This window comes from Lissotriton vulgaris, chromosome 2_1, assembly GCF_964263255.1.
Source record: "Lissotriton vulgaris chromosome 2_1, aLisVul1.2, whole genome shotgun sequence".
Taxonomy (NCBI): Eukaryota; Metazoa; Chordata; class Amphibia; order Caudata; family Salamandridae; genus Lissotriton; species Lissotriton vulgaris.
Window position 1 is genome coordinate 1,813,310,726 of NC_141687.1, and position 23,464 is coordinate 1,813,334,189.

The 23,464-nt window shown below is 44.6% G+C and overlaps 1 protein-coding gene across 1 annotated transcript in view; it reads right to left on the reverse strand.

Annotated features, from left to right (window-relative positions):
- Positions 1 to 23,037, reverse strand: part of FAH (fumarylacetoacetate hydrolase) — a 150,557-nt gene extending 127,520 nt beyond the window's left edge. The window contains exon 1 of the mRNA XM_086957886.1: positions 22,729 to 23,037. Coding sequence (XP_086814012.1) covers positions 22,729 to 22,809 — 81 coding nt within the window. The 5' untranslated portion in view covers positions 22,810 to 23,037. The remainder of the gene's footprint in view (positions 1 to 22,728) is intronic.
- Positions 23,038 to 23,464: the final 427 nt, after the last annotated feature.

Below are 23,464 nucleotides of genomic sequence, written 5' to 3' on the forward strand. Positions count from 1 at the left end.
CATTCTCAAGGAAGCTTCAGAATGCCCACTAGCTATCTGGAAGGCTTCAATCTAAAAAAAAAAAAAAGAGTAAAGGTATCAGACAAATTAAAGTTTTGCAGCAACAAAGCAAATTAATTTAATTAGGTGAAAGCAATAATACTTTAAGCCTCTGCAGAGAAGGAGCTAAGCCTTGGGGTGCTTTGCAATCTAGGGTTAGCACTAGGGATTTAAAAAGTGGAAAAGCTAGCGCTTGCCTCCCCGAGAGAAGTAGGCATTTCGGCAAAATTTAGATTAGTGCAACTCAAAATTCTGCACCGCACTTACTACACTAGAACGCTACTTCACAGGATACAAAGGGCACCACATCCCTTCTGCCTTAGGGGATGCGGGGAGGAGGGAACACTATTTCACACGATATGGGAATGCCTAAAGATTCAAGAATTCTGGAAGCAGATTATACGCACTGTCTCCCAAGCCCTTAAGATCTCTATCCTGCCTGAACCCCGCAAGTGCCTGTTGAACATCTGGGACCCCAATGATCTGGACAGATATGGACTGATATGGGCCACGCTAGCCATGACAGTGGCTAAGCGAGACATTGCGCAGAAGTGGGGTGCTCCGGAACTGCCTACAGCGACTAGATGGACCAAAAATATGGACTTGCTGATGGTGACGGAAAGGGCGGTGTATGTGCTTAGGGCTTGCCCCCGTAAGTGGAACAAGATCTGGGCACCATGGAATATTTATAGGGGGGAAATCTGTGAACCCTTGCCAGAAGACGAAGACCTAGACTCCGAAGGGGAGGATGAGTAGGGGGGGTGGGTGATTGGTTGCTAGGTTACTATTTACAAAAAAATGTCGCACTACTGCAGCTTTATTTTCAACCAAATTGTGACCATGCGGGATGGCTGATGGTTGGCTATGGGCGTGTGAGGCATACTGGACAGTGATGACACTAGTTGGGTTTTCTTTTCTTTCTTTTTTAAATTGTCTTCTTCACATATTAGTATTTGTGTTTTGAAGGTTAGAGTGGTATAACGTATATAATGTGAGACAGCTACTTTAAGCTCCAACAATTGTATTAAGGACAACTGGTAGCAACCATCCATGTCACGGTTAGGATTACACTTAGCATATACTAGACTATACATTGACTATACTGACCTACCAAAACGTAACTGCACGAAAACTAAGATTGAAACTTGATTGCAATATTGTGTATGTAACTTTAGCCTTCATGTTAATAAAGATTAAAAAAAAAAAGTGGAAAAGCTGCTGCTTGGTTGTTGCCCATTAGAAATCCAGAACTGCTTAAGTATTTGTATTAGATTCACATGAACACGTGTTTGCCAACGTTTGCCACTGCAATTTCCAGCTGGAATAGAGCAGCACCGCAAACTGCCTTCCATTCCCAAGGCATATAGCACCACCACAAAGTCCTAAATTATCTCACGCCAATTTGACATTTCAAGAATGTTATGCACTCCCAAGTTTACCCAGAACTGTCCTTTGGGCCAGGCCCACCGGATAGGGAACATTTGCTACTGGATAGGAACTTCTCAAACATGAAGGACACCAGGATTTTTTTAAAGTAGTAGCGAGGTAATAGATGCATCTCTTGTTTAAAACTGGTCAGGGACATCTCAATATAATAATGAGAAACCGAGTATTTGTAGCAGTCACTTCATTAAGACTGGTATGGGTATAAATGTTTTTAAAAGCTACTGGGTACACATGTGCGAGATTTATAGTATTGCCCACAAGCCTGGTTTGTCAGCATACGCTTGTTCTTTAACTATTATTTGGAATGCATTTTTAAAAAATTAGTTTTGAAAGTAGAGTTCACCCGTATCCATGGGTGCAGAACAATTCCCAGAACATATTTAATAAAAAAGTGAAGCCTTGTTTTCATTAAAAATACGCAGAGGTTCCAAATGAATTTGCGATACCCTTTACAGCCAGTAGTCCTCCAGCACCCGCAATGCCATGTTCAGTCCTAGACCCTCAAGTTATATCTTCAACAAAGATCATCACCTGAACAAAAATTCTTCACTTAGCCATATTCTTTTCTTGTTTTTTTTTCTTTGGCAACCAATTTGTTTTAGTTTCTTGCACAACTAGCAAAGAGGTTTATTTTTTTACGCCGCTGGTTTATACCCAATTGGCATATTTAATTGACTTGTAAGTCCCTAGTAACATGCACCACATGTGCCCAGGGCCTGTAAATTAAATGTGACAATTGGACCTGCATCCTACTTAAGAAGCACTTCAAACAGGTCCCAGACCTGCCATTGCAGAGCCTATGTGTGCAGTTGTAAACTGCCATTTCGAATTGATATAATAAACCTTTTGCCAAGCCCAAACATTCCTTTTAAATACATACAAGTCACCTTAGGGTAGGCCCTGAACTGCCCAGAGAACAGGGTGCAATGTATTTAACAAGCATTTACAATGCTATCGGTCTCGCAACTGCGAGTTTTGGAGTTTTTCGCATTGTAAATAGCAATGCCTTTAAAAAAAATTTAAAGGCATTGTCATTTACAATGCCAAAAGCAACAGCAATTGCATTGCAGAGCGGGGTGTCTGAAGACGGCGCCGTGCTTATTAAAGTTAAAAAAAGGAAAGAAAAACAAGCAGCGGCATAAAGTAATCAAAGTAAAGCAGACGAAATTCTTCTGCACAAGCACATGCTGCATTTAAATGGCCTGAAGGGGCAGCCTCAGCCTGTGGTGGGGCAGCCTCAGCCTGTGGTGGGCCTCCCCCCAGCCTCAGTCTAGGGCATTGTAGAATGTCAGATGGAAGACGGTGAAAGAAGAGGCTAGAATTCTTTCACCCGTATATCTAGTGTTTAGGCGCTCTCGATGTCGGCCACACGCCGCTGTTTTCGCCAAGTTCGACCTTCCGGGTCCCAAGTCCCAAACTCTGATGGGGTCTGCACCTCCCTCAGGGGACCGGCTTCCTCTTTAAGACATTAATTAAGCTGGGCGTGCTCTGCCCACTTCCAGAAGCTCTTAATTCAATATGTGTTCATTCACATGACTTTTTATGATCGTCCTCCCGGAGGCCAGCCCAGTCACCCGTCTCTTGAGCACCGCGAGGTGAGACGGCTCACACTGCTGACAGACAGCCTTTATCGCCGACAGACTCCAATACTGCGGACACAAAACTATTTACGTGCTGTATAAACGGGTATTTAGCAGACAACCCGCTTACACTCAAATGAATGCGACACGAGTGGTGCAGAAAGTGCAATAAAGTGTCCAATTAAGTCTCTTACTATGATGTTACATGTAAGAAGGGGGTAACATCCTGAGCACCGCAAGGAGAGATGGGTCACACTGCTGACAGACAGCCTTTATCGCCGACAGACTCCAATACCGCAGACACAGAACTATTTACCAGAACACTACCCCCCTGCCCTATTGAGTGGGTGAGAAGGACTGGACCTGCATCTCTTGAAAATAGTGTGACTCCAAAGGCTAGTTGGCTGGCCTCTTGATCTAAAGCCTCTGGGACATAACAGGCTTCCAACAACCTTGCAACGGGATTCTGCAATCTATGGGTCTACCCTGCCAAGCACCGCAACCCCAGTCCGGGACCCTTGGAAGTGGGTCTAAAGTGTTTGCCAGCGGAACCGACGCATCTTCTCTGCTGAGCAACATATTTCCAAGCAGAGCCGACGCATCCCCTCAGCTGAGAGACAGATCCTCGAGCAGAACCAATGCAGTCATTGCTGAGTAGATTGGACCTATTGCACAGACCCATATCGTCCACTGCAGCCCTCAAAACACAAGATCGCCCCGACAGCGAGGCATATTTACAGCCAAGGTCCTTGCATCTCATCAACAGTGGCTCCAGACTCAGCATCGCAGATCCTCGGAAGTGACGCATCACTAGCTGCTCACCACATTCCCAACACCGGACTTCGCATCGTAAGCCCCGTCGACGGCATCCTCAACAAAGACGCAACAGGACCTCTCGCCACATCTCGGAACCGATGCATTGCTTCACCTGCACAGCGCATGTTTGACACGGATACACACAACACTCAGCAACCAGGATTGAAGGTACTTTGTTCAGCAGGCCCAACTGGGTCCCTGTAGCCGGCCCGCTCTCCATCGCAGTCAGCCTGAACTTGTGACTTTGTCCCGGTCCGGAGCGACTACATATCCCCAATTGGAAGCTATATGCCGCTATTTTCACTATAAACTTTTTAATTCAATATCTCCAGTCCTAGTAACTGGATTTTTGTCATATTTTTCTATCTTGGTGCAGGAAACTTTTAGGAAGCTATTTTCACAAATGTTCCACAAATACTTAACACTTTGTCTCTAAATTAAGCCAGACTGCTCTGTGCTAAGCTAACAGGAGGTTGAGCACAGGTTAATTTGGGGTTTGCTTGTGGTTGCTGCTTGGCCAGGGCTCACACCCCTGTCAACCAGTAACCCAATTTCTAACAACAACTAAGATAATTGACTATTGCTTTACAGAGAGATCTGCCCAGCAGCAAGCTCGAAATAGGTAGATGTAGAAGCTTTCCCATTTTCAAAGTATTGCCGTCAAGAGATCCCCCTGGGGAGGATTTGTTGCGCCATATAAGTGTTAAATAAATAAATTGAGATTGATGAATACGATAGCAATGTACACCCAGATGTATGCACGCATTGCAGCGGCAGTAACAATAAATGCAATAACGATGTACACTGTGATTATATATATATATATATATATATATATATATATATATATATATACACACTCACACACACACACACACACACACACGCACAATGATGTCAATATCAGTAAATGTAATACCGATTTACGCTGTAACCTATGGCTGCACAGTGATGTCAATACCAGTAAATCCAATGTTGATGTACATTGTAACTTATGCACGCATAATGACTTCAATATCAGTGCATGCAAGGTTGATATACGGTGTAACAATTGTACGTATAATAATGAGAATATCAGTTAATAAAATAATCAATGACCGCCATGTTACACATACACACACTCACACACTCCTATAGTTGCTGTTGGATTCATCCAAGTTGACATCCCTATCAACAGAGATACGTGGTCAGACAAGCCCTGCGACCCAATCCCAAGCCTGCAGATTGCAAGTCACAGATGGGTTTACACTTAGCCCAAAGACAAACACGCACCCCAGGGAAAAACCTGATCGATCCCACAGATCGATCGTCACACCACAAACAGTCCCGAGGAGATGGCCCCAATTAAATATCTTTGGCCAAAGGTGTGCATTCCCAAAATACCACAAAGCTAGATGCCACACGTAGTTAGGAACACAGCCAATCAGGACACGAGATGTACACCGCACTGGGTGATCATGCGCTCACCACACCGAACATCTGGACATGCACACATTGGCCCACACTAGCTCTCCCCAACGGCAAGAGCCATCTGTGTCCCAACTTATCAGATGGTTGTACCTGTTGTTCATGACTATGATGCTTTTCAAAGAATGTTGAAGTGTTTTATTGTACCCACAAAATTTATATATGTGCGGCGAAAACTTCTGTATTCTGAGACTAACTTCAGGCGCGCCTCTGTCGATACTTTCATGGCTGCGAAGTTTAATTAAACCAATGTATTCCTGTTTTGCCAAATGCCTCATCTTTTCATTTATTTAAGGTAAATTCATATCCGAGCAACATTTTGGAGAGCCAGATAGGAAAGATTGGCTTATTGAGCCCAATTGCTATCGAACGAAGGACCCAGGCCCGAATGGATTCACATCTGCGCAGCAAGATCGGTGAGCAGACGCCATAATTGATTAGAAGTTCTGCTGAATCCACTAAGTGGAGGTCTGTCCTGAAACAGCAGTCACAGGGTAAGGGACTACATCTGATCCCTTGTCTGTGGGGTATGACAAACTAGGACAAGTGGTAGCTACAGTTTTTTTTGCTTGAACCATTGAGAGGGACACAACCGGTGCACCCCTGGCGGGATAGGGAGTTATCTTAGAAACTGTTGGTTTCTTAATATTGGGGGTTCTTGAAAGAAGTGATGGGTAGACTTTTTCGTTTGGACCGCTGGGCGTCAGGCAGTCGGTACGCACAACACCTGGGTGTACCATATGGTCTAATTCAGATGTTAGAGAAAAATTCGGACCTTGCTGAATAAGGAATAGCGTGTGTCTGGCCACAGAGGGCCGATAGGAGTCAACTGTACCTTTTTTCTGCGCACAAATCATTGTTATTTGTGTTCGACAAGCCAATATTGATAGACTATCGAGCTCCCTTAGCTCCATGTGTTACACAGAGTATCCCTCTACTCGAGCTCTTGGCGCTGGGAGGAAAATAGGTTTTTATTTAACAAAGTCACAATTTTTTCAGTCAAATCTTTTCTCTTCTAGTCTCTTTCAGATTTTTCCATTTCATGCATTATTGATTTTGTGGTGCGGTTGACTTTTTGCAAATTGGGCTTCATGTTTAAATGTTCTGTCATGATAGTACGTTTATGCGTTTCATTAAGTGATTATTATTTTTTGCCATAAATCAGAATTCCATATTTACCATTTCACTGCTTTAAGTCAACTCATATTGTTCTGAACTAACCATTACAATATTGTTACAGGTTGTTATTATTTCATTGATTTTGTCATTGTCAAATTGTTAAACGTCTTTTGATCCATCCGTTTTTTTGCCCATAACCAGTAGATTATATCTGGTACAACCCCATGTATGCAGTTTTCTCTACAATTAGAGAAGAATTTGAAATAATTTAATATCTTAAGACTATAAAAAAAAGTGTACATTCCTTAAAACTAGTCCCTAATCCATCATAAAGACTCCACTCTACCATATGCAAGCTAGGTTCCCCATAAAGGCACAGAAATTAGGAAAACATTGCAGCGAGTTGTAGGCCCATACCAAAGCATGCTCATTACCCTAGTCTGACGAGAGAACATTCAATACCAACATCATAGCGCACACAAACACACACAAGTCAAAAGAGAGCTAAACGAGAGGCCCTACTTAAACTATGGGCCAACTTCAAGATGGCCCCAGCCGAAAAGACTATCTCCGAGCCTGTAAGTGTGGCCTCAAACCTCCCCCAGTGTACACCGGCAGGGATGTCCTCTGGCTGATGCCAGCCATCCTAGTCGCCCCTGCGCTGGGTTACACCAATCCCTGGGTTCAAGGAGAATGGTGTACCTCCACCGGGGCAGCAAGCAACCAGAGGAGGTTGGGGGGTTAATCACCAGGTCAACCAGTCCAGACGAAGGCAGCCCTGGCTCAGTCCAGTGCCAGGCTCCTTTGAGGTTCAACTCCCCACCCATTGGTTGCGACTCATCAGATCTGAGCATAACGAGGATCACATGCTCCTAACCAACCCACAGGACACCCTAAGGTCAGAGAGAAGTTTGTGGCCGTCCTAGCAGGGGTTCCACCAGTGGAGGGAAAGACAGGGGCCTCAGTCCTCCAAAATCCGACTCTGAAGTGGGAGCCGTGGGCTAGACTCTCCCATGGTATGTCAAGGGTACGGAGGAAGCATCAGGGAGTGAGTTTGAGACCAAGACATGACTTAGAAGAACAGAACGCAGCACTAAGTGAAGGAGACAGCCCAGGTGGGAATTAGAGGAGAGGTGCGAGTTAAGGATAGAAAGAGAAAGAGCTTTCGCCTTGAAAACCCAGCAGGGAGGGAAACCAACTCTCTCTCCCCCAGAGGAAGCGGGAAAGGCTCTCGGCCCCACTTGGGGATGAGCCGGGGGAAAAGTCAGAAGGAAGGCCCTAATAGAAGCACACAAACCACCTGGCTGTCAGCGAATGAAAGGGCAGAGAAGGAAAGGGCAGAGAAGGAAATAAGTAGTCAGGATAGCCCGACTGAAACACAACTGAGACACCGAAGGAGCAGGATGCACCTTTAAGTGCACACAAGGTCAGCGACGACTAGGATGTCCGCCACTCCCCCCGAACACGCTGGTCAGGCAGACCAACCCCTAGAGAGATTGTGTCCAGAGAAAAGGGTGAGGCCTTTGCGTGGCCTTTCTGACATCTACTGGCTCACTGGTCTGAAAGGGCGGGCCAGTATAAGCGCCTCTGGCCGTAGGAGGGATCCTTTGAACCAGAGGATATGGCTATTACAGAGGACTGCATTCGGCATGGAGGGGGGATCCGAGATGGAACTACTCCTATATGCAGGAATGCCTGAGACGATGGAGGAGTTACATCGGGGAGAAACCAACGGATCACCTGTGCTAGAATTTGTCCACTACTGAAGAAAGGTGTACCAGGGACCATCAACGTGCCATGGGCATAGATGGACAATGAAGAGCTCAGAAACAAACTGCCCCCATTGATGGATAGGTCATGTAAGTGGATCTCGTGCTTCAAGAAAAACACAGCAGGAATAAACTTAGCGCTAGGCGACATCAAAAGTCTGCTCAGCAGTCTCATCGGGGAGAAGACAGCCAGTGTTTTCTCAAGCCTGCATCCCCGCAGTCACGCTGATCAACACCAAGCATGACAGGGTGCATTAAACTCATTTAGACACCAAATTTGGACGTCCCTTAAGGAGATATTCCCTGACCGTCTAAACATAGGAGGATTGATGACAGACAGCAGACTGATTCCAGACACCTTCACCGGGTATGTTAGCCTGTATACCAGTTAGCTCACGAAGCCACTATAAACTCTTACCAAGGAGAGAACAGTTTTTGGCAATTATCGAATAGGACAACTCAGTCCTGTAACCGTTTTCCTAGACAGAATGAGAGAACCATGAGGACAAGAGACAGGACAGCCCTGGGCCAACACTGGTCCCCAGGTTGCATTCTTTTACAACATCCTCAAAAAGGGACTACCCACTGATATCCAAACTGGACTAGATGGCGTAGTGGGGTTAGACGTCAACCCCTGGTGGAAGATACATGCCCACAGCACTGGGACGCTCTTGGGCAGCCATGCGCTTAAGAAATCTAATTTCATTTCATTTCATTTCACATAATGCATTATTACTGGTAGAAACAGGAGAAGGACAGGGAAAAAGTAGGAGCAGGCCCAAACCGACACTGTCAAATTGGTCCAACACAAATTGGAGAAGACCACTCTAGAGGGGGCAGTTTTGGCTGGTAGTGTACAGATGGCGCCAGTCTTAAAGGGAGCTCCGCCTCCTCACCCTAGAAGATATCTGCCCAATCCTAGCGGCAGACACCAGGGTGGCTGGCCACAGACAAGCCTTGTGGAATGCCACTATTGTTACAGAACAGGTCGTACGGTCAATCAATATCGCCTGAAAGCAAACGACGAACAAAAAGGCATAATCTCAGGACAGCACACATAGAATACCCATCCACAAAATCAAGCTCAAAGCAATGCCATTGCAGCTTCCAATCACCCTCAGGGAAATTAGGCAACAGGTGCACAGCCACAGCAGGGATTGAATGGTTGGCTGATTGCATGGCAACAGTCACAGCAGATAGGGAGCCCAGCAAGGGAAGGGGCCACAGCAGGGAGCAGTAACTGTTTGAGGGGGCAACGCCTTTACATAATCAGAAAATATTAGCACACAGTAGCACAAGATCACCCCCAACAGGATGTATCCCCCTCACACCATCATGCAGAAACATTGCCTTACCTACATCCGCAACAGTTGTGTAGGCCGCTAAATGCTAGTTGAATCGGTAGGCCACGCCAGAATTCACTATTCAGGTGCCCGTAGGGGTCTAGCGCACCCTTCGCTTTTGGTCGCCAAGGGCGTGGCTAGCTGACCACACCCCGGGGGAAGTAAAGTCTGATGAGGTGGCAGGGCAGCACACCAGCTGGTGCATAAAAGCAGGCCCCCAGGACCGCTCACCCAACCCAAGACTGCTCACCCAAGTCCAACTTTGGGCGGCCTACGTATGTCTCACCAACTTCAGGGTTTGCCACCAAGTGGAGGCCCTTCTTTAGTTCCAAAACAAGGCAAATGCTCTGGTAAGGCAAAGATGTCCTCAAAACTCCAAAGAAACCACAACCACATAACCCCAGTCTGTAGTAGAAAATCCATTGAGTCCATTAACACCCACACATGGGGCTGAGCACGACGAGTCTCAGCGTCACATCTGACCCTCGTTGGAAAACACAGCAAACAAACCTGATCCCAGTCATTTCCCTGCAGGTCCCTATGGGGTCCATGAACGACCCTCTGGCCCCCTATCGTATCCCTTGTTAAAAGCAGCAACGCCAAGACCACAGGTAAATGCCCACAGGAAGCAGCACGAGGCAGCCTAGAAACAATCCAAAATTCTAAAACCTTCCATAACGAAGGCATACCCCATTAACCAAACACACTTTAGAGAGAATCTCATTGGGCGCCACGTGCAGAGACCAGACAAACACTCACCGGTCAACAGACAGACTACCAAATAATAAGACTCCTCTGCGTCTTAAAATGACACGCAGCCCATGCAGGTTAAAAGGACACCCTCACACCGACTAAATTAACGCACCCTTTTACAGAGAAGAACACAGAGAAAAATACTGTCCCCATCATAGCAAGCAGAAGGTGAAGCAAAAGTACTAATTAAACTTAAAACTCACCATTCCCTAAAAGTGCAACCTTCATGCTCCAGTAAAGCCATAGAATGTACCCGTATAAAGGAAACCAGGAATTGTTCTAAACACGAACAATGCATTTTTGCTAAGCTAACAAACAACCCACAGCTCATATCCTACAGGTTGGTGATCTAACCACATGTGCTTCATCATTGCAGCAGCTGCCACATGTTCAGCCGAAGTCTCCAAAAGGACTCCCACAAGCCAACCGCTCAAGAGTGCAGACTACAAATTGATTGTACAGCTGTTTTTTTTTTACAACCAACTCCGTTTTGCTCTTCACCAAGACAAAACACCTCTGGGCGCCAGGACAACAGACATCTCCCTCGAAGACCATCCTAAAGCCTACAAATGTTTTTTTAAGTTCTGTAGCCCAGTATTTGTTTACACATTCTGCTTAGCCGGGGTGATGGCGTGCACAGTCAATCCCAGAAATGTGCCTAGTGTCATGAAACCCGCTTTGACTTTCTTGCAACACATGCGCAGAGACTTCATGCACCTCACATACACATACACTGAACCAGAAAGCTAGCCTCCCACATGCACTACACAGCGCTCCTGCACAACACATGGTATCAACACATGACCAACCTGGGGAGCTCTCAAACCACGAACAGGTCATGTTACATATGCTTACTAATACCCCACGACGTAGGTGCAGACAGACTTTACTTACCCTAAGAGATAGTCCCAGAGAAAGCCAAATGGCTCATCCAACTGTATTTTTGTAGGATAAGGGCAACAATACAACCCAATAGAGTAGAATCACATGAAGCAGTAGTAAAAATCTTCCGATACAAGGCCAATCCCACAGCACTGTACGTTTTACTGAACCTAGCGACATTCAACCAGAGTTAGACTTGATGTGCAGACAGGGCACCATAGGGGAGAACACTGTTTGGCCCCAAGAGTTCTGAGAACCTCTTTTCTACGAGGTAGCAAAACCACCAGTGTGCAAATGAGTCCGCCCCAACTTCTGTCTATGGTCCCCCGATGGCCCTTAACATATTTGGGACAGACCTTTTTAAATGACAAATGGATCTCTGGTATGGGATTCCAGTGTAGGGCCATCTACCTCGATAACGCTAGGGGAAATTAGTCATATGAGGAAGGGTCGAACTCCAGAACATCAGTTGGGAGTCGTATCAGTAGTATCAAACTCCAGTGTAACAAGTATCACATATTTACTGAAATAGAGACCAATCTTATGGAAGGCAAAAGAAACACGGAGAGGTTATGGAATCTGTTCTTCAAAAAGTTTTATATAGATTCAGTAAAGTAAATTTCAATTCAAAGTATGGGGAGACATACATAAAAAGCAAAAAAAAAAAAGAAGTGAAAAGGGGTATATATCACTTCACCGCATCAATTCACAACTAAAACATCAACTCCAATCAATTTATAACAACAACCAAAAGAAATCAATTAGTGATGGTTGTATGCCTGTGCCCAAGCAACAGTAAAGGAGATGATGTAGCTGTCGACGTTTCGGTCTTATATTGCTGCCGTCGTCAAGACCATCATCAGGACCATGAAGTTCATTTGCAGGTAAAATAAACCCCCTGAAAATTCCAGTTATTTTATTCTATATAAAACTTTTTGAAGAACTGAGAGCTGTATGCCTCATGGTGATGCAACATCCGTACGAGTGGACTTGATGATCCCGATGGAAGGAGAGGTGTGTGCCAAGATCGGTACTTTTATTCCTGGGAATGAGCTGGTTAAAGGAGCCATACAAGCACTGTATCGTCTACAAACGGAAGTGAAGGAGAGTGGGGTGCCCCTGAGCTGGACTGGTTTAATAGCATCTTCGCCTGCATCCCCCTATGGGTGGCCAGGTTGTGCACATCACAGCTTCCTGTTGTCATGGTTGTATTATTACTATAGGCGCCTTGATACCTTCGGGTTTAGTCTGCGCGTTATAAGTTGCATAATAAATAAATAAATAAATTGTATTATTACTATGTGGTTTCCTACAGATGGGGGTTTCCTGCTGAAAAAATGCAGTCTGCAAACTAGGTAGCATGCAAATAGCTAGGGAAGGGTTACACTTAGCCCAAAGACAAACGCGCACCCAGGGAAAACTCTGATGGATCCCAAAAATAGGTAGTCACACCACAAACACGACCGAGGAGATTGCCTAAATAAAACCCGTTTGACCAAAGGGGCATGTTTCCCAAATACCACAAAGTTAAATGCCACGAGTAGTTAGGAACACTCAGCAAATCAGGACACAACACACATTGCGCCCGGGGTGATCACATGCTCATCAAACCAGACATGCCCCCTGGCCCACACTAGCTCCCTCTGAGGTCGAGAGCCATCTGTGTCCCCCTTATCAGATGGTTGTACTTGTTGTTTAGGATTATGTTGCTTTTCAAAGAATGTCGACGTGTTTTAATACACCCACAAAATGTGTGCCCAAAATCTCTATACTATGAGACTGTCTTCAGACGCGCCTGTCAATGCTCTCCTGGCAGCTGCATTTAATTAAATCAACTTGATCCTGTTTTGCCAAACACCTCTTGTCTTTTCATTTATTTAAGGTACATTAATATTCGAGCAACAAAATAAAGAGCATTTGAAACTCTTGACCTTCTGGACTCAAATAATCCAACATCTTTTTTTTTTTTTTACAAAGAAGTAAAAAATGCAGCAGGACTGTTGAACATTCCCATTTCTTCTACTTCAGTCATTTTAAAAACTCTGGAACATCTATGACACAAGCACACACCATCATCACGTTTGCTGCTCTTTCTACTTCTAGTGTTGACCTACCCAGGTGTCCCCAGCAAAGAGAGAAACTTTAATGCCACTCTGAATACCCTTTCCTTCTGAGAGATCTGCAAACTAGTGGATTTGGATGAAGTTGCAATATGAAGATCACACAATCCCTAGGTTGCTCTTACTCTTAAACTCCTGATAAGGGACAAGAGGATAGATTTCTTGGTAGTGGGGTAAAATCGGTGCAATGAGTGCTATCTCTAGAAAAATATGAGAAGGGTTTGCAAGACCGCATGCAGTGCATGACCACAAAAATGCAACAAGAAGTCTCAACTCTGAGAATGTCATAACAGTGATGCTTTGATCCCTCAGGAACATCACAGATATCCTAGAACTAACATCAAACCCTTGGTTCCCTGGTGAAGTCCTTGCAGGGGTGTGTCATTCCTGAGCTCGGTGGTGACAGCCTAATAATGATCTACTAACTTGGAGGATGCCCAACTACAATTATTTCAGCCAATGTAACTCAGACACAACCTGTACATCATGGCCACTAGAAGGGAGTGATGACTACTAATGTACTAAGGATGTTTAACCCACTGATGCCTATACAGTGCCATCAGCCCTCAACCCAATGCGCATGTGTCCCTAGTGCTGCCCATTCTGCCATCTCTTTGGGCCTTGCATCATACCTCTGCCCCCAAGCAGAGGGGCATGACAAGTCCAGGATCAAAGGCAGTCAAAAAAAAAAACACAGGGGATACGGTAAGGGATAGATACCTAAAAGAAAGAAAGTAGGAAGGGGTGGAATCAGTGTATTTACCGGTGCAGAAGGACACTAAAAACCAACAGCAATCTCAGATATAAGTATTGGTCAAGGCAAGACTCGCTTTAATGTGCCAACAGGCAAACACAGATATATACACAAATATTGTTTACATGTGCTGCCTGCACAAATTAGGTTGATGACACAGAGGCCTGCCTGATCAGCGATCCAATGCTTAGGGTAAGAGTAGCAAAACAAGCATTGGAAATGCAATAGGTCTCGCATCAGAAAAGTTGGAGCTATTGGTTTTGTAAATGACAATTTTTTTTAATCTGTTGGTCTTGAAAATAGCAAAATTAATAGCTTTGTCATTTACAATGCCAATACTTAAAACTTTTTCAAATGTGACACCTACAGCATTTGTCTGGGTAAGGCAAATTACTCGAAACGGAGGCAGCTGAAATACATTATTCAAGCTGTAATGGGGGGGGGGGGTAGAAAAGAGACACGGCCTGGCGGCCGTGAAAGAGACATGCCGGTTGTCAGAGCTTTAGTACAACGCTAAAACAAACAAGAGTACAAATATAACTATGGCCTATTGTATTACTTACTACTTGTTGTATAACTACCTTGAGTTTCCCTTCATCAATTGTATAATGCGCGATTGCTTGTGTGAGGGTATAGTATCATTTCTGGCGCTAAAAATGAAACAGAATACATTAAGTACAATCACTTCTGTTTGGGTAATGGGCTAAAGGTATGACTAAGCTTGTCTATTTATGTGCCTATCCTGACATAGCTCGTTGAAAATAGTCCACAGCGCAGGAGCACTGAATTAGGTAAGTAGCACAAACAAGTACTAGCAGCATGGTGCCCATAATTGACAGCTATTGTTTCCTAAATTAGCACTCTAGTTCTTTCTCTAGCTGCTATGACGCAGGGCTTTTTTTGCATCAGGAATGGTTTGTGATACCCTTGTCTGCTTCTGCGATTGGCCGTACATTTTAAAAAGCCCTTACAATGTGTGTCTGTGTATGTGTAAATAAGAAAGCCGGATGAAGTTGGCAGTGGCTTCTGAGACACGAGCAAGATATTGCTTCCGGGTTCCTGCGAAGGTCTTTCTGTCAGAAGATAAATGTACTGTCAGAGCTGAGGCTGGGCTAGAAGAGAGGGTGGGGACATGGAGGAGCTCTATGTAAAACCAGGTGAATGCGGAGGCAGAGAAAATTAAGAAATAAAAACGAGACACGGCCTGCCGGCCGTGAAAGTGAAAGTACGACCGGCCGGCCGTGAATAATTAGGAGTTCTTTCTCTAGCTGCTATGACGCAGGGTTTTTTTTCATCAGGAATGGTTTGTGATACCCTGGTCTGCTTCTGCGATTGGCCATACATTTTAAAAAGCCCTCTTTCAAACATGGCTTCCATGATAAATGAAGCCCATTGGCCGGTCCTCAGTCAGCACCCAGTGCAGGTTGTACTGAGCAGTTCCGCGTCACCTCTGAGGCGCCAACAGGCGTGGAGCTGCAGTCCGGGTATTAATTAAAGTGCAGCGTTTCGATCTGGTGTCAGGTCTCCCACAGAAAAGAGGGACACGAAGAGAAGCACCCCTTCAGTAGCGTGTGGTGTACCAGCGCTTACACAGGAGAGGGAGGGAGTGAAGACATGGATGGGGCCGCGAGATAGAGATATACAGGGATTGGTCACGAAAGAGTGAAATAAAGAGGGATATTGAAGACAAAAGAGTTGCATAGATAGTTACTGAGAGAAAAAAAAGATAAATGAATACTGTGTACAATGTAGCTACCAAGAGAGCGCGAGAGTGGGAAGGACAGGGATTTAGATGCTGAGAGGAAGAGAAATTGAATGGTTGAGAATAGTTATGTTCCATAGGGAGGGAGTCAGCAGAGGGAGGAAAGTGCACTGAGGGTGAAGGGGTGGTAAGAAAGATATGAATGCATAATGAAAGGAATAGAAAAGTACAGGGATCGCGCCAAGTGTAATGAAAGGCAGAGTGAAAGTGAAGCCGAAACAAAACGGCCGGCCAAGAATAATTAGGGGAGGAGCAGCCAGGAGAGAGCAGGAGCGGAGGCACCAAGCTGGGGAACAGATGGCTGACGATTTGATCATGTGCACGCGCATTTTAGGTCAATGCGCTTGCGCATTGACCTAAAAGCGCACGGGCACAGCATCAAATCGCCAGTTAGTTAAAGTCTGTTTAAGCCTCTATAGTCTCGCTCCGCTCAATGCGCATTGACAAGCGAGACCTAAAAAGGACTGCTTTTATATGGAGAAATAATTGAACATGATAAAAAAAAAAAAAGGTGATGACCCGATTTACTTTTCAGATGTATAATAAACAGTGTCTTCTTAATTCCAATAAAAGTACTTGCAGGGAAATAGAATAATACACCAAACAGTCAACAGCATGAAGGGAGAGAAGACTACTCATCTGGATAAAGCGAAGCTGACTGTGCGGACGTTTTAGCAGGGGCTATGTAAAACATTTGAATGTAGAATGCAGGGAGGATGCTGGAGGGTGTATACGGAGGGCCAAGAACACCAGAGGAAGTAGAGGATATATACCTAAAGCAAAGGATACAGGGAAGGAGCTGGACATTATATACCATACCTAAATACAGCAGGTGATGCACGTTGCGGCATAAGGAATTAAAGTGAAAAACTGGTAGACACATACCCAGATTGAAGGACCCATGGGAGGTGTAGGGACAACATACCAAAGTGAGACAGTGGTTTCTTACCCAGGATTAAGAACACAGTGGGACGGGACTGACTAGTGGGTATAAACAACGGCAATTTTAGTCTTAACACCAGCCTTACTCTGAAAGCATGGACACCCACCAAGCAGCAGTAGCATCAAAAGTGTCCCAGAGAGATATACACAAATTATATAAGCACAGTTTAACAGAAAAGTATTACACAACAACTCCCTGCATCCATCCAGAGTCCCGTTTTCACAGATGAAAACGGGACTCTGGATGGATGCAGGGAGGCCGTAAATTTTAATTAAGGTCTCTTAAGGAAAAATATATATTCCAATACCTGTACAGCGTGGTCTGCCAAATTACAGGATCAGATATCAAACTCGGGTACAACAATCAATGAAGGCACCTTGAGTGTTGAGGACATCCAGTTGCAACTGACAAGCAGACCCTATCAGGCTTCTTGAAAAGTTGTTCTTTAGCCTATACCCATGGCATTTTAACTGATATAGACACGGTGGATCCAACCAAGGTTCCTAGAAATTGAAAGCATTTATAATTGATATACATTTGGAGTGATTTCACTATTGAAAACGGCTGCTCCACAAACACTGTAGAAACCCTACGGAAATAGTGAGAAAACTGTCCTAAAGAAGGTGAAACATCAATCGAATATCACTGAATCGCTGCGTCGACTTTTGTTTTCTGTAATAAATGTGGAACAATTGATTATGGTTTTTATGTTTTTAAGGATAAACTGCTTTTAACCTGTATGTATAATAAAGAAGACAAATGTATTTTGATATATCAATTTTTGGGTTTACGTGTATTATTCAAGTGTTGGCTGACACAATTAAGTTTTAGGTTATTATTCTTGTGTTGTGTAATACTTTTTCTGTTAAACTGTGCTTATATAATTTGTGTATATGTCTCTGGGACACTTTTGATGCTACTGCTGAACTTACCCAGTCCCTATTGCAATTAGTGGGGTACCTCCCTCTTTCTGTAAACTACCCACCAAGCAGGGCACAAGTCGGGTGGAAGAAATCCGACCACGCTATTTAGCAGTTGGACTCTACCCCCATTAGGCTGAGGGATTTACGTGTCACCTTGTGCACCACTTCAGCTTTTATTTACCTTAAAGGGTATTGTATCATATAAACTTCTAATGTGACCCCATGTGGTGGGTTTAACCCCAATAGCACCACAGCTATAAAAAAGAAAAAATATATATAGCCAGGACATTTTCTGCAGTAAAACTAGGTTCAAATGTAATTACATAGATCCCCAGGTCTAACTATATTGTCAGCTTCAGCCACTTCCAAGCTCAGTACACATTTATATATAGAAATCATATGAGACTTACTAAAAGTAAAACTGACTTTAAACTTGTTCTTTTCATGCTTGTGTGTGATGTAGCATTAATATATTTAAAGCACATATGCTTTTAGGGGCCACTTGAGATCAAACACTGCATACGCCATGTCATATTGTCAAATACGTCCCAAAAAATTGCCCTTAACATCATATTATTCCCTTTACCACCTTCAGTAGCTTTACTTATACATTTCAACGTTGAGAGCATGTAGCTTCTCAATATCTATGTTCATCAATTTTATTTGTACTTCAGGGTTATACAAAAGTTCATTATTTCATACTAAACAAATGATTAAATGTTTAGAAATGCATGGACTATGCTTTAAACAGACTTGCTTATTATTCAAAACATTCAGTTTTACGTTCATACAAGTTGTATATATGTATGTATATGGTATGTCTAAAATGCGGGCCCAGCCAAAAGGCAGTGAGTTAGTTTACATTGGATTAGATATGAATATGAAAATTAAATACATATATTACATACTTGTGCGTATTATTAGCTCAGCTTTGACTGTAAACTAGGCTAATCTCTTTCACGTGATCATGGTTACAGGGATGTGGCATAATTTCCATGAGCTAAAAAACGGTGATGGATCAAGCCCTGATCTGTTGACTGGGTACGAGTATTCTGCTTAATTCAGATGCTCTGTCCATCACCACCCCCCTTTTCTGAATCATAATTTCCGTGACGTTACCTCTCACGATGGCACCAAGGTGACGTCACTGCATAGTTCAGTTAGTCCCAGCACTACATTTTAAGGACAAGTTCAATGCCACCGGCCAATCTGACAGGATCGCATATGAACAATCTTGCCAAGCAGATCCCTGAAAAGAAGTCTCCTCCTGTTCTACTGAGCATTTTTAGGTCTCGCCTACACAGTACGCATGCACTGCATAAGAGACCTTTAGCCGTCGTGCAGCTCTTTTTACAAAGCACATACTTGTGGCGGCATACGGCTTGCAGGAGTGCGCAGCGGCGCACCAAAAGCGCGAGTATGTGCTTTGAAAAAGAGCAGACTGCTCTCTCCAGCGCGCGCGTGCACCACTCGCAGGTGCACCCCACCGCCTCTCTCTCCCACTGCAGCGCGAGGCACACACGCTTGTTTAGCAGCGGTTGCTCTGTAATCCATGTACAATCTCTTTGTCTGGTTCCTATCATGTAACGCATCCAGCTGTTGAAAGGAGAGTCCCTCGCACTGCCATAGAGCGATAAGCAGTCCTGCAGACAGCTGTTCTCAGCTTGTCTTCCTGTGATATTCTGCTGATTGAGGCTTGTGCTCTGCACGCAGCTTTGTCTGCAGTTAGCACTGTGCCAAGTCAAGGTTTCTGTTCCAGTTAACTAAAAGCGTGTGCTTATTTTCAGTTTTCTTTCCCGTCTACTCAGACATACGGAGCTTTAATAATAGGACTATCGAGTTGAAAGCAGGTGCACTTTGCTGGTGCATGCAGATATATAACTATGCAACTGTTGCGTTGATGAATTCTGTCAGTCAATGCTTCATTAGCTGTCAGGTACTCCTGTTGAGTAGTTGTTTCTATGCCTCCTAATGCCCCACTAGAATCTTTGCAAACAATTTACCAGCAGCATCCAATAAGGATCACTGAGCGGGCCTGTTTTTTGTGTAAATGCAAACTTATGCGGCCTTTCTAGCTACTTTGGTTGGTGCCAGTGATATAGCACTGGTCAAATACCGGCTTCAAAAATTCTCCCCGGACTTTACATTCATTTTCAGTACAGTTGCTGGGATTTGATTACGTCTAATTGTATTGGAGAATCTTGCTGAGACAATCTGATTGACACAATGAGCACTGCACTGTCTGCACCTATTTTTTTTAATGTATTAGCCAATACATTGAATATGTGTTAAATAGGATGGTCTCATTTATTTTCAATTTTTTTCACACAAAAGAGAACAACAACTGTAGTAATCTATTACGGCATAGTTAGATGATATGGACCCATGAAAGAATCCCACGGGACGAATGTGCATAGTTTAGTTAGTCTATTCCAGGTTTTGGGTATGCAGGGTTATTCCATGTTCATACGTTCCTACCGGGACAAATGAAGCTGCTCCCGCACTTTGGATGCTTACTGTTCAGAGGAGCGATCATCAGGAGGCAAGGGGGTCTCTTGTTTTAAGTTCCAGCGGAGCGAAGGAAACATTTCTCACTTACAAGGTAACAGCATTTCTTTTCTTTGAGTCTCTGATCGTCTGGGAGCTCGATGGATCCTAACACCTTGACATCAATGCCATTGAGGAAAAAAGATACTCCGCTTGTCACTTCAGAATCTATACTACAAGGATGGTCACTAATGGCCTTAAAGTATCTCAGAGATATCCGCAATACAGCTAGCATCCCACTGAGCTATCTTACCTAAATAGACATTTGTGGCCTGCATGATGCACTGTTTTTTTCACCAGAAACAGTATAACTGTATGCTGTTTTATAATGAGTCAAACATGTGACAGGACTCCACACAGATCTCTCGGGTGCATTAACCACTAGAGTTATCTTTCTGTTTTCATATCCTGAAAGTTGCTCGGTTCACAAAGACCTCAGACAGGTGCCTTAACTTCAAAATATATTTAAAAATGCAGTCTGTTGGTGACCAATTCTGTAAGCCAGATGTGATTTACTTTCACATATGTGTTTGCTGCCATTTTATTTGTAGGGCAGTGTTTTCTTTAAAAGAAAAACAAAGTCTCGCCTTTGGGGCCTTATAAGTATTTAGTTATGCAGCACAATATCCTTGGTGCAACAACATTAGCCCCATCGCCGCGGGGCTAATTCCCACCCGCTGCGGTGCTGATGACGACCTTGGCTCGTCATGCAGCACAGTGGCGCTGAGCTCGTCATGGCCACGCCCGCTCAATGGAATGCCCAGCACAGCGGGGTAATTAACCCCACGTGGGTATTCCGCGGAGGTCATGACGAGCTCAGCTCTTCATCAGCACAGTGCCACCGTACTGCATGACGAGTTGAGCTCGTCACCAGCACACAAGAGGTTAACTGTTGCATGGCTAAACACTTCTAAGGTTCCAAAGGCGAGACCAATTGGCTATGCCAATGCTTGTTAATCTAGCACCACACACAGACACCATAATAAACTGACAGGAACCTATAAACCTGTGGATCCAAGCAGGCACTCATGATGCCTGCAGTGTTGTTGGCTCTAGGCCCACATGTAGGACAAATGACCACGTGGTTATGGTCAGGGCTGGATTGGGATTAAAAATCGGCACGCTTTAAAAAGTGGCCCTCATTTGCATATTGCCTTTCCTCAAAACAGTGCTTTGGTGAAATTTTATTTAAAAAGAGGGGGGGGGTACACTAATTAGTTTACACTAGTGAAACACCTGAACACAAGTGAGGTCACTTTTGCTCAGGCCCTCTGCCCCTGCTCAATACGCATACGTTAATGGGCAGCCAGCCAGAGAAAGGTAATGACACCTCTGCCTGTTGCTAAGCGGGAGGCAATGGGTGCCCATCTGCCCCCATAAAGGCCACTCAGACACCCACTGGGCCGCTGGCTGTATCCGAGCACCAGCGACACCGTCCAAATTGGCCCCCCAGACTGCTCAAAAAAGCAGCCCACAGATGGAACTGGACACCGGACCCTTGGGCATTGCCCAAGTGCCCGCATTACCAATCCGATTCTGGTTTATGGTACTGGCAACTGACCCAGGGCACGTGCACCCAGCCCCTTTCATTGGCAGGCACCACGTCACTGGTGACGCCCGTGCTGGATGGGTGTGGGACACCAGCAAAACACTAGAACAAGTCCAGTGGGACTCTACAATGCCCATATATTCATTCCGAGTGCATGACACTCTTTTCAATGATATTCATCTTCTGACGAAGGAATACGCTTCCACACTCTTGAATAGAGCATCCCTCTCTTTGCAAACCCACAACACATGCCTACATAACCTAAAAAGCCATACACACCTCCACACCTCACTACCAGGCGAGCAAACTGAAAATATCAGGCGGCTACAGACCTTCACACAATGCTGAAAATGTACTGCTCGAACCTCCTACTTTCAAAAGGGAAAGATTTATGGTGCAAACCTTCTCAGGTAATGAGGCTAGAATTTGGAACTTGCTACCGCCTCTTTACGGATTTTCGAAATGGATCTTAAAACTCTTCTCTTACAAAGACACTACAATGAATAATTCAACCCATATCATGACACTCATGGCATTTCCGTGAGCTCAATTCTGTAAATATGTATACTGTACTTGTATTACCCTACCTGCACCACCGTTCGTTTTGATAGTAGTGATTGTATCTGCAGCCTCCTAATATTTATAGTCCACTACGAGCACCTATAAGACGCTCACTACTTATGTACTTTACTTCGTTCTATTTTAAAGCGCCCTGACACCGCTGGGTAACGTTCGCGCTATATAAAAATGCATAAAATAAATAAAACGGCCCTTCTAAAACAGTTAATTCTCCATCCAAGAAAAGCGATCTCCCTCTCATATCACCCTCACTTGACAGCCAATAAGTTGTCAAGTATGCGCAGCCGCCTACTCCGAACAGACCTTTACCAAGAAGTTCAGCCGAGCGATCACTCACCTCATCTCTAGTAGAAAAGACCCCATAGGGTAGATTCTGGATGGGGAAATCTGAGTTTTCTTCCACATCGATGAAAGACATTGTGTAATGCTGAGGGGTTGAGGTGCAGAGAGATGAATGAGGGTGCTTTCCGAAGATCTTAAGGCGCAGGAGTTGTTCCGAATGGAGCACAGCACTCTCTACCCACTGTCGAGCACTTCCTGTCAGGGGCTTCGATAACTGATAAATGGGGCGCACCAGACCCCTGTTAAAACTAACTGCACATTATTTTTTGTAACATAAGGTGGCACGGTTGGCCCCGCCCCTTCTATTGAGCCAATCAGGGGCGAAGGATCCGTCCCACCCACTGGCTAACTACAACCAGCTGTGTGCGAGGCAGACTTGCCCTCGTGTCCGTGACCGCCTGAAACTCCTCCCAACCCCGGAACTCTGGTCTACAGCGTGCCTGACATGGCAATTTAAAAGTGCTGGAGCTCACTGTGCCAGAGACTTATTGACTAATGAGAACTGTCGGTACTGTATACGAAAAAGTACAATATTCCTGCTGAGAATTGCTGGTACTCTTTAAAATAAAAATGCCGTTACTGATGTAGTTAGAGCGGCCGACTTTGAAGCCGGGGAGCCAGGTTCGAATCTGGCGGAAGGCTCAAATATCCTTTGTTTCTGTGCAAATCACTTAATCTCCCCCCTGCCTGCAAATTAATGTGTTGCTCTGTAATGCAATATGTAAGTGCCA